The sequence below is a fragment of the Bos grunniens genome, chromosome 19 (assembly GCF_055505025.1).
Source record: "Bos grunniens cultivar Pamir isolate PY7600 chromosome 19, Bosgru_T2T1.0, whole genome shotgun sequence".
Taxonomy (NCBI): domain Eukaryota; kingdom Metazoa; phylum Chordata; class Mammalia; order Artiodactyla; family Bovidae; genus Bos; species Bos grunniens.
Window position 1 is genome coordinate 5,487,491 of NC_141183.1, and position 12,059 is coordinate 5,499,549.

The window sequence follows — 12,059 nt, forward strand, 5'->3', positions numbered from 1 at the left end:
GGGCAGCCCCTGGGGGGCCTGGGAGGTGGGCAGGGTCCTGTCCAGGGCCTGGAGGGAGGTGTAGGGCAGGGGTTGTGGGGAGAGCTCTGAGCATTGCTCACAGGACCAGGGCTCAGGGCAGCAGGGGGCAACCTGCAGAGCCAGGGGCTGGAGCCGAGGCTCCCAGAGAGCAGCGGGGTGCAGTGACCCCCCCAGGCCTCTGCATCTGCCCAGGGAGAGGCCCCAAGGCTTTGATCAGAGTCTCAGAGGGGTTCCTGACCCCACGAAAGGCAGAGAAGAACTAACTCAGGGTCAGGTGAGTCCCTAAGGCTGAGGGATCACACGTAGGATGGAACCTTGGGGGATGGTCCATCTTTATTTTTAGCCTTTTTTTTGTTGTTGTTTAATTTTTATTCTTTAAAAAATATATTTATTTATTGGGCTGTGGGCTGTGATTCATTTGAAAAGACCCTGATGCTGGGAAAGATTGAAGGCGGGAGGAGAAGGGGATGACAGAGGATGAGATGGTTGGATGGCATCACCAACTTGATGGACATGAGTTTGAGCAAGCTCCGGGAGTTGGTGATGGACAGGGAGGCCTGGCGTGCTGCAGTCCATGGGGTCGCAGTTCAGTCAGACTGAACTGAACTGACAGTTCTTCGTTGTGGCATGCAGAATCTCAGTTGCTGCCAGTGGCCTCTTAGTTTCAGTGTGTGGGATCTAGTTCCCCGACCAGGGACGGATCCCATGGTCCCCGCACTGGGAGCACTCTTAACTGCTGGACCCCAGGGAAGGCCCCTGGTCCGTCTCCATGATCCATCTCGGGATGCCGTATTTTGCCCAGGTGTTTTTCCTTCTTCCCCATTTCTATCCGCTGACGGGGAGAACATACTTAACAATTCTCTCCTAGAACTCAGGAGACCGGGGCTGCTGCTCCAGTTTGCTCTCCACTTGCTGCTGTTTGACCTTGGCCCTGCCCCATCCCTGCCCTGCCTGTCTCCAGTTTATACTGGGACTGTATAAACTGTGGGAGAGGGTCATCGCTTGGACTCTGCATAGTGACGATGGAGGGGAACCATGCAGAGGGCAGGTTTGGGGAGCCCTGCTGGAAGGGGGCTGCACTCACCATCCACGGGGGTGCAGGGCTCGTACACCAGCCGGTAGCCCTCCAGGACGCCGTTGGGGAACTCCGGGGCCCCCCAGGACACGTTCACGGAGGTGGTGGTCAGCTCGCTGAACCTGACGGAGCTGGGAGCGCTGGGGGCTGGAGGGAGAGAGCAGAGGGGCTTTGTTTCCTCCCTTCTGGAAGTTCAGAGCCCTGGGTCTGGTTCCGAGGAACCAGCAGGGGCGCGTGGATCCCTGGACAAACAAGAAAGCGGGATTTCATGCAAGAGAGGGCGGGAGGGGTCGCTAGAGGGCACTGGGCCCCTCCCCTCCCTGCTGACATCCTTAGCATTCTTCTCAATGTCAGCGTCCAAGTACTAGGAGAAAACAGGATTTTGTTTTCAGAAAGTTGGAGAACTCAGGCTTCCTCCTGATAATTGGCCCTGAGAGCAGGACCCCTGGGGTCGCTGCGGTGGAGGCGGGGGAGGGGGGGGTGGTGCCAGATCACGTTCTGCCTTCCCTGGGGGCAGGGGGGGTGCCTGGGCCTCAGAGCATCAGGTGGGCATTAAACAACCAGCCCTGCCATGGACATGGCCTCTCTCTTGTCCTGGGGCCCCAGGGATTATGGCCAAGAGACACCATGCTGGCTGAAGCAGTGGAACCAGGACCTGTCAACTCTCTGGAAGATATTTTCTTGGCCTGAGAACCCGACCCTGAAACCATAGGAGGGGAGAGGCCTGAGGGGGAGGACAGAGAGGAAGCGAGGGAAGCGTCCAGCCTGCAGCATCCCGAGCTGGCTCCGGGGGGCGGGGGTACGGGGTACAGCCAGGCTATTATTGTCCAGCGCCACCTCCCCACAGAGCCGGGGCTGATCCTGCCGGCTTCCGCTCGGCCCGGGAGGCAGCGTCAGTGAGCCGTCTGTGAAGGGGGGAGGTCAGGTCTACAGGCCCTTCCTGCCTCCGCTCTGCACGAGGGATGTGAGGCAGAACACTCCGTTTCGGTGACGGAAGCATTCAGGCTCCCGGGGGTCCGCATCCAGCCAATGACACTGACAGGGTGTGGTGCGGCCAGGCAGACAGACCCCCGGGAGCCTGGCGGAGGAAGGAGTATCCCTGGAGCCAGAGCCGGAACCCGAGGAGGACAATACTTGGGAACAGACTCCTTGGGGTCTCGCTGTCTCTTTAAGAGAAAGATGATGGACAGAAGGGGAAGCAGCAGCTTGATAAAGAGGCGAGGTTAGGCCCAAAGGCTTGTATTCAAATCCACGGGGAGGAAACTCCACGGCAGGCAAAGGAGGGGACTGAAGCGGTGAAGACAGCCCAGGACTAGCTCAGACATCCGGGGCTCCAGCCTCTCCTCCCCACCCCGCCCCCACCCTGCACCGACCAGCAGGGGACCGTGGGGGAGAAGCCTCACTTCCCGGGTCACCTGTGCTCATCGTGAAACGGGCCCATCCGGGGGTTCCGACAAGATCAAGTGCATACTACTGCCTGAGAAGGCGCATGAGTGTGTGTTCGTGCTAAGTCACTTCAGTCGTGTCCGACTCTTTGTGACCCCGTGGACTGTAGCCTGCCAGGCTCCTCTGTCCAAGGGGTTCTCCAGGCAAGAATACTGGAGCAGGTTGCCACGCCCTCCTCCAGGGGATCTTCCCGATGCAGGGGTGGAACCCACATCTCTTACATCTCCTGCATTGGCAGGAGGGTCCTTTACCCCTAGCGCCACCTGGGAACAGCGGCTCAAGTGGCAGTGATGCCGTCTAGAGGGGTGCCCTGCATGTGTGGGCTGCAGGGCTCGCACCCCGCCCGCTCCTCCCCTGCGCTCCCCTGCAGCCTCCTAAAGGACCTCCCTGCCCCCATGAGCCTGTCCTCTATTCAGCAGCCAGAGCCATCTTTCAAAAACATAAGCCAGATCCTGTGGCCCAGCTGCTTATCCCCACCAATGGCTGCCCATCATGCTTAGAATTAATGCCGGACTTTCTTCCGAGGCCCCCAGGCCCTCTACCCTCTGACTCTCACTCCCGGTCTCTCAAGCCTCCCGGCCTGCGCTCTGGCCTCTTGGCCCCTCCAGCCTCCAGGCCTCGGCACCTGCTGGTCCCTGGACTCGGAACACCCCCCGCCTCCAGGACTTCCCGTGACCGGCCTTGTCTTCCCACTGAAATCTCAGCCCGGATGTCAGCTGCTCAGCCGGGCCTCTACGGGCCAACCTCTCCAAAGCCATCTGTCCACCCCTTGCCTCTGCCCTGAGACCGCTCACACCGCCTGCCACCCGAGGTTAATTCCTCTAGATGCTTGTAACCAGCCGACTCCCCTGCTAGGAGGAGGGGACCTCATCAGGTTCCTTCGCTGTTGTGTCCCCCGCATCTAGCACAGCGCAGGCCCAGGGAAGGCGCTCAGTAAGTGAACAGTGGCATGATCAGAGCTGGGGAGATAAAAGCAAGTCGGGTGGGAGCAAGGCAGGGAGCAGAAGGGGGCTGGCTGGGCGCGGACTGGCTGTCGGCAAGGAGGGCTTCCGTGGGAAGATAAGGGGAGGAAGGGCTAGATGCGGGGGGCCTGGCCAAGGCTTCCTGGGGATAGCGCCTCTCTTATTCTTTTTTTTTAAATAATGTGTTTATTTATTCGGCTATGCTGGGTCTTGGCTGTGCCACTCAGGGTCTTTGATCTTTTTGGGGGCGTGCAGAACCTTTAGTTGCGGCACGTGGGATCTAGTTCCCTGACCAGGGATCGAACTCAGGCCCCCTGCATTGGGAGCGTGGAGTTATGGCCACTGGACCATCAAGGAAGTCCCAGCGCGTCTCTTCTGAGCACTCACGTCCAGGCCCCTCTAGGCGGCCATGCTCTGCCACTCTGGAGGGCATACCCTGGGTCCTGGGGACCCAGCTCCCATCGCTCAGCTGCCTCCTCCCGCCCGTGAGCCCGGGTGCCAGGTGGGCCCCCTCGCCTCCCCATCTGCCCCTCCAGCCTCTCCCCCACCTGCTTGCTGGGTCTGGCCCCGGGTGGGGGTGCTCCGAGGCCCGTCCCCCGCGGCGTTGAAGGCTGCCACGCTGACCATGTAGGCCGTGTAGCCTGTCAGGTTCTTGAGCTTGACGCTGTTCTCGGCCAGGAAAAGCGTCTTCACCCGCTCGGTGAGGTTACGCCGCTGGGCCTCCCAGAAATAGATCTGTGGGCACAGAGGTGGCAGAGTGAGGGAGGCCATGACCCAGCTTCCCCCTGCCCCTGCCTGATCCCAGGGTCGCAGACACACCTCCGCTCGAACTATCCCCAGGCCTGGACGGCAGGTGAGTCACCCAGGAAATAGTACTGTTCTTGTTCAGTCGCTCAGTCGTGTCTGACTCTTTGCGACCCCATGGACTGTACCCTGCCAGGCTCCTCTGTCCATGGGATTCTCCAGGCAAGAATACTGGAGTGGGTTGCCATTCCCTCCTCCAGGGGATCTTCCTGATCCAGGGATGGAACCCATGTCTCCTGCATTGGCAGGCGGGTTCTGCCTAGGAAGAACCCTGGGAAGCCTAGGATATAGGAGTATTTAAGAGCTGCTTTACAAACCCTGGTGGCTCAGAGGTAAAACATCTGCCTGCAATGCGGGAGACCTGGGTTCGATCCCTGGGTTGGGAAGATCCCCTGGAGAAGGAAATGGCAACCCACTCCAGTATTCTTGCCTGGAGAATCCCATGGACAGAGGAGCCTGGTGGGCTACAGTCCATGGGGTTGCAAAGAGTCAGACACGACTGAGTGACTTCACTCACTTTTACAAACCCTTCCAGAACCTTCGTTTTCACAGCCAATCCTTCAGTCCCTGCTAGACCGTAAACCCCATGAGGGCACAGAGCCCGAGTCTGTTGATGGCAGGCACATAAGCCCTCAGAATAGTCACTGTAGGTATAAACCAATTCTGTTCTGAGGATCCAGAGTGCAGGGCAGGTAGACTCCACCCCAGCGAAGAGGTGGGTTCAAGGGCCAGCCCATCGGCACCACCTGGGAGCTGTCCAGGGCTGCAGGGCCTGGGTGAGCTGCTGGCACACGGCAGTTTGCACAGCCCACGGTAGAAGTGGGCACGCCTGGGCTGACCCCAGGGTACCGCTGACTCGGGCAGGTGACTTCCCTAAGCTGCAGGGAAGCTGCATAGCTTCTGTATAGCCTCTGTATAGCCGAGGTCAAGGACACCCACTTCCTAGGACCAGCGTGATGGAGAGGAAAGAAGGAAGACACACGAGGCCGCAGGCAGTTTTAGTCCAGGAGCACAGCAGTTCCCCAGCGCTTACAATTACATGGATCTGAAGTGCCTGGGTCCACTTCTACAAGGATTTGCTTTCAACAGATCAGTCAACAGGGTCGGCGGTGGGTTGTATTGGCAGATACAGAGAGCCGTCTATGAAACAATCCCGAGGATTCCGAGGAAGGGCTCTACTTCGTATTAACCGGGAGTTGAGAATCCCAGGTACGGGGGAGCCTGGTGGGCTGCCGTCTATGGGGTCGCAGAGTCGGACACGACTGAAGCGACTTAGCAGCAGCAGCAGCAGCAGGGTTCGCTAGTGGCGAGTGAGGCCATGCATCCTTCCCTAGTTTCAGAACTCTGCGACCAGAGCACGGGGAACGCAGGGAGCCCGAGGCCGCAGGTTTTAGAGGGCATTTGGCACCACCTGCTGGCCAAAGGCGTTTCTGCATGCTCTGGGTTCAATTTCTCAGTTTGCCTGGAGAAAGCTCATAAAAGTGAGAAAAAGCTAATAAAACTGTCCCTGCCCGGCATGTGTGAACTGGCAGTTAGGATGCCTCAGTGCTACAAAATCCTTGTTATTTTTCTAACCCCTCCCTTTTTCTTTCTTTTTCCAGTCTTCTGACATGGGTAGATGTGTGGGAGTTGAGATAGTTCCTCATTAAATCACTCGTTCATGGGTTCACTGTTTGGAAAAAATAAATGAACCCTCTTGGAGTGGATTCAAGAGAGACGGGGAAGAGGCAAGGGGGACAGACGTTTTGGGGGAGGGTTTATGCTAGAAAGGGGCCAACCGGAAAAATGGCTGAAGCCAACGTGAGGTCAGGAAGAGGCGTTCGAAAGATGGAATGCGTTTTAGAGCAAGAAAAGCGAAGATGCAGGAGAGCACTGGCATCACGTTCTTGGCACGGGGGGGGGGGGTCCAGGACCCAAGCCACCTCACATCCATAAATGGGCACCCTCCGCAGGTGGGTCTGACTCGCGTATACTGAATCCAGCAGACTTCTGTTAGATGATGATTCAATGTCATTTGTGCAAAACAGCCCAGGGACCTGAGCCTTGAGCACCCCAGCAGGTGGCACACGGCCCGGTTGCTGTGCAGGCCGGAGGTGGCCAGGTGTCTGCAAGGAAATGGCTCCCGGGAGCGCCCACATCTTTGGCTCCCTTGTGTCTTAAGCACTCAGAATCATGCCTGGCACACCTGTTGGTGATCAATAACTATTTGCTGATGGATAAACACTGTCTGTAGACGGGAACAGGCGCGGGAATGAATTATGGTCACTACTTTCTATCTCTTATTCTCAATTCCAGGCCCGCTTTTTACAACTGGAGTATAATTGCTCTACACCGCTGTGTTAGTTTCTGCTGTCCAACCATGAGGGTCAGCTACATGTGAACGTACATCCCCTCCCTCTTGGAGCTCCCTGCCACTGACCCCTTCCCAACCCTCAAGGTCATCACAGACCACCGGGTCCCTGCCCCTTCTGGCTTCATCACAGGCGTCTTCAGCCTCAGTTAAGTCAGGTCCAAGCCCACACGCCACATCGCTGGCTGTCGCTGGAGGAAAGCCACACTTTCAGTTCACGGGCATGGCCTCCAGTGGCCGGTAACCGTGCTACACTGGTCTGGTCCACCTACTGCAATATCGCACCTCGCGGCTCCATGCCTCTCCTTCCCATTCCCGCTCCTAGCTGCGGGCCCTTCAGAGAGCACCAGAAGCCATCCTGGGAGACTCCAGACGCTCCCTTCGCCACCTGGACCACCTCCCCCGCTGTGTCCCTACCTTCTGCCTCCCTCCTGCAGCTCCCTACTGAGATGACCCCACCTTCCTGCCCTAAATCCCAGCCCCTGTCACCTCTTCCAGGGCATCACCCACCACAGCTTCCTCTCGTCCCCGAATCACGAAATTCTTCCTCTTTCCAGAACTGTTTTTATCAGCACACACACGAGTTATTCCTCCCATCTTAAAACCGCCTCTGTTGACTGTCTTTTTCCAGCCTCTACTGTATTTCGTCACTTTTCTCTAAAGCAAAACTCCTCAAAAGGGATGTCACCACTGGCTGCCTCTCCTCATTCTCTCTCGAACCCACTCCAAGCAGGCATCCCCTGCCCCGAACTTGTTATCAGAGTCACCCGTGAACTTGGCCTGTTTAATGTAATCATTCAGGGCTCTGGAAACTCCTGTAAAGGGCCAGGTAAGAAATATTTCAGGCTTTGCAGGCCCCACGGTCTCTGTGGAAGTTATTCAACTCTGCCTTGTGACTTGAAAGGAGCCAAAAGTGATCTGTAAACAAATGGGTGTGGCTGTGTGCCAATAAAACTTTATTTATAAAAACAAGTTGTGGGCGGGATTAGGCCCATGGGCTGTGGTCTGCCCATCCCTGAATCACTGCCTCCTAGGTCTCTTCTTGCTTGAGCTCTCAGGAGGGTTGGCGCATCTGCTTCCTCTCCCCTGAAAGCACAGTCTTCACGTGGGTTTTGAGAATTCGATCACTTGCTTTGGTCCTGGGGCTCAGTTTTCAGACGTCTGGTGTTCACTATCTAACCGTGTCTAATCTCCAGGCTTTCGGTACCATCTGTGTGCTGAAGGCGTTCACCACTCACACCTCCAGCCTGGAACTTCTCCTCTGGACTCCGCACCCGTGTGTCCAGCTCCCTTCAGCGTTTCCCCGTGGACATCCAACAAGCGTCTCGAGCCTCCTCCTCTGGCCCCCTCCACCTTCACTGCCTCCTTTTTTCCTGCTCTGTAACTGGAAGCTCCAGTATCCAACTGCTCGGAAATCCTTGCTGCTTTTCCTCCTGTCACATTCCACGATCAGCTCATCAGCAAATTCTGCTGGCTCTGCCCTCCGTGTGGAACCAAGAGCAAACGCTTCTCACAGCTACTGCTTGGTCTAAACCCCCATCACCTGGCGATGCCGCCAGCTCTTCATGGTTTTGCACTTGCCCCGACGCAGACTCCCTTCAACGCAGCAGCCAGTACAAGCTTCAAAAACCCAGGTCACCCAGGTCCGTCTTCTGTCCCCAAGCCCCCCATGGCCGTCATCTCATTCAGCCAAAGCTCAGAGGGCTCCAGGTAATGCACTCCGTCATGCTGGGTCTCTCTGCTGGGCGTTGTGTGAGCCTAGCACCCACTGAACCCAGGGCCTTTGCTCGTCAGTCCCCTTGTTCCGGAACACTCTTCTCTCAGATCCACACGATTCACACCTGGCTTGCCTTCATCTTTGCTCACGTGGCAGCTTCTCATTAAGTCTTCTCCCGAAGACCCTGTTTAAAGTCCCAAACGTGCCCCTTAACCTGCTTCACTCACCACCAGCTGGAGCTGCTCCTTGCTTTGTGTGTCACTAGCTTTCCTCCCCTGCAGTTTAAGCTCACGCTGTCTCTGATTTAATCTCAGTATCGGGAACGCAGCGGGCACAAAATAACTACTCAATAAACACGCGTTCCTGAAAAGGCCGGCTGCACCGACCTGCCTGCCCCCACACACGTCACAGCTCACCCTGGCCTGACCACTGGCTGGTGGTGTGAGCTCATGGTTGACGTTAAGGCCGACGAGCATGGACGTTAATGCAGGGCTTGTTGTTGCTGTTTAATCACTCAGTCGTGTCTGGCTCTTTGCGATCCCATGGACTGCAGCCTACCAGGTTCCTCTGTCCATGCAATTCTCCAGGCATGAGTACTGGAGTGGGTTGCCATTTCCTTCTTCAGGGGATCTCCCCAATGCAGGAATCAAGCCCACGTCTCTTGCACTGGCAGGCAGATTCTTTACCACCAGGGAAGTCCTAATGCAGGTCTCGGAGGCGGCAATTCTCTTTCCCTCATCAGCGTCCTTGCTTGGTTGTGATGTTCCCCTGAGCACGTGGACCTCTGCGGTGTGATGCACCACGCCCGGGCACCCACACATTTCCGGGGACCGTGCATTAACTGGAGGTGTTCACATCTCCCTAGCCTGGTGTCTGCCAAGCTAGAGCAGGCCCCGCCAGGCTCCTTTGTCGTCCCTGGGGAGGCATATGCTAGGGGCGCAATATTTAGTTCTCCCAGCTGGCGCTGCTCAGGAGCGTCATCCATCTTCAGAGCATCCTTGGCGAGACGTCTCTCCTTTTCGCTCCCGCCTTCTTCACCCCACACAGAGCCAGACTCCTATATATGGGGTCTCCAAGAGCCGTGGGACCCAGCAAGGCCCCTGCCTTTGTGGAAACTCAAGTTTCTGCCTGTGCGACCAGGGCTGAACCAAGACGCTCCTGGTGGCTCCCATCCTCGCCACCTTGCCGCTACACTGGACTGCCCTCTGGAGCAACAAACCACTGCCAGGAATCAGAGCGGCGCCGGACGCTGGCGTGGGAGCCAGGCTTCAGACACGGCCACAGGCTGAGTGTCCAGCCAAGCAGCACATCGTTATTGCCATTACTGTTGCCACCTCCTCCAGAGGCTGGTGGTTCAGACGGTAAAGAATCTGCCTGCAATGAGGGAGACCTGACCTGGGCTGGGAAAATCCCTGGAGGAGGGCAAGGCTCCCCACTCCAGTATTCGTGCCTGGAGAATCCATGTGGACAGAGGAGCCTGGCAGGCTATAGTCCATGGGGTCGCAAAGAGTCGGACACAACTGAGCGACTAAGCACATCCGAGTGGCTGTGTGCCCAGTGCTTCCTCCCCACCCCCTACAGGGTGAGGGCCAGCAGACCTGGAGTTTGATGCTCTGCTGCCAGATTTTTTGGTGAGCCACTAACTTGGTGACTCACCAAGTGAGCCTCATTGAGCCACTAACTTGGGACTCAGTTTCCTCATCTGTGCAATGGGTACAATCATTATACTCTACCAGTTTTAACAGGCTTTTAGGAGTCTTAAGCTAACACTGAAATATTAGTTGCTTAGTCATGTCCAACTCTTTGTGACCCCGTGGACTCTACCCTGCCAGGGTCCTCTGTCCATGGGATTCTCCAGGTACGAATACTGGAGTGGGTTGCCATTTCCTTCTCCAGGGTATCTTCCCGACCCAGGGATTGAACTGGGTCTCCTGCCTTGCAGGTAGATTCTTTACCATCTGAGCGACCAGGGAAGTTCTAAAGGGCTTAGCAAATACCGGAGACGAATAGAATCCTGTCATAACACACGTCATTGTCTAAAATCTAGAAATAACTTTAAACAGAGATTTCCAAGACCTTGTCCGTGGTTCTTCACTAACTGGCCATTCAGTTAGCATCCATACTGTAACTAGAGTTGGCCAAATAACCACTTCAAGGGGTCTCACATTGGCTTCGGGAGCTGGTGGGCTGGGCAAGGGTTGTAGAAGCTGTGGGGATGGTACAAGCTGGGGTGTGGCCCGAGTTTCTAGCATCTGAGTGCCGCCTGCCCCAGGGACGCCGGGAGGATGGGTAGCGTTTTGCTCCAGCTGCGTGTATTTCAGTGGGTTGGATGCAAACAGCCAAGAGAGCGAGTGTAGACCCAGGACCTCTGCCCCTCACCACACCTGGGTCCCTCCCAAGCCCCGCCAGACCCTGTGTCCCCTGGACCCCCTTCCCTGCCCGAGCACCCCTACCTTGTAGCCCTGGATGTCCCCGTTCTGGCTCTCCAATGGGGGCGGCTCCCACGTCACGTCCAGCTGTGTGGCCGTGGGGCCATGGACGGCCACGTTGCGGGGCGCTGCCGTGGGCACTGGGGGGCGAGAGGGGAACCGAGTGTGCAGGGGGCCCCCAGGGAGGAGGCGCTGGGCCGGGCTGGGCCCCGAGATCCCAGACCCCCTCCTGCTGGGCTTCTCGGGGCGGGGGAGGACCGGGGAGGGAGGGGGCTGGAAGCGCAGCAGTGCTCACCTGCCTCCCCGACAAAGACCTCGTGCGGGGGGCTGGAGGGCCCCTCACCCACGGCGTTGTACACGCTCATGCGGATCTCGTAGCGCCGGTGCTTGTTCAGGTCTGGGGGCGACAGTCAGAGAGTGGAGAGACACAGAGCTCACGTCATGGAGGGCGGAGGCTGCGGGGGGCTGAGATGACGCTCCCCTGCGAGCCTGGACCCCGGAGTGCAGGCCCAGGAAAGGACAGGGAACAGCTGGGGGGGCGGCCCCCGTGGCGGGGGACGCCTTGGCTCATCCCTGGGACCCCGCATAGGATGCGACCATCCTGGAGGCTTTTAGGATCGAAAGGGGCACTACTGACACTCACGCTGGGACAACAGGTGTGAATGCCGTGCCGGGTCACAGGCCGCTTCTTCCCGGCCTGTCCTGGTACCCTGGTCACAGGGCTGCTAGGTTCCCAGCTCGTCCCACCCCCCCGCTCCCCCCCAGTCTCCCTAAACCAGGCCGCTTCTTCCCGGCCTGTCCTGGTACCCTGGTCACAGGGCTGCCAGGTTCCCAGCTCCTCCCCATCCCCCCCGCTCCCCCCCAGTCTCCCTAAACCAACTCTCAACATGGGGGCGGGGCTCAGCCTTAGAGAGAGGGGCTTATTGGATGTGAATTTGGTGCTAAGAAACCCTCTGTTTCTACTCACTTTGGGGTGTTTGGGGGGAGACACTTAGAAGCTGAGAGGGGCGCAGTTGCAGGAAAATGGGCCTGACACCTGGGGGGGCATCACTGTGCCTGCTGGGGGGCTCCTCTCTGCTCCCCCTCCCCAGGTGGGCGTTCTAACTACCCTGACAGCCCTGGGCTTGCGCCCATGAGGAAGGAAGGAGATGAATAACTCAGTCTAACATGGGCCCCTAATGGGAGGCCCCCTGGCTCAAGGCTCTGGGTCTTCGGGAGAACTAAACACCCTGTGGGATGTTAGGGAAAGAGTGAG

The 12,059-nt window shown here is 57.7% G+C and overlaps 1 protein-coding gene across 3 annotated transcripts in view; it reads right to left on the reverse strand.

The window, feature by feature from the left end:
- The window catches only part of SDK2 (sidekick cell adhesion molecule 2), a 265,615-nt gene that overhangs the window by 24,149 nt on the left and 229,407 nt on the right, over nucleotides 1-12,059 (reverse strand). For all 3 annotated transcript variants that reach the window (XM_086355961.1, XM_086355960.1, XM_086355962.1), the window contains 4 exons: nucleotides 11,100-11,201; nucleotides 10,829-10,944; nucleotides 4,053-4,239; nucleotides 1,106-1,243 (listed from right to left, as the gene is read on the reverse strand). In XM_086355961.1, the coding sequence (XP_086212087.1) occupies nucleotides 1,106-1,243; nucleotides 4,053-4,239; nucleotides 10,829-10,944; nucleotides 11,100-11,201 (543 nt within the window). The remainder of the gene's footprint in view (nucleotides 1-1,105; nucleotides 1,244-4,052; nucleotides 4,240-10,828; nucleotides 10,945-11,099; nucleotides 11,202-12,059) is intronic.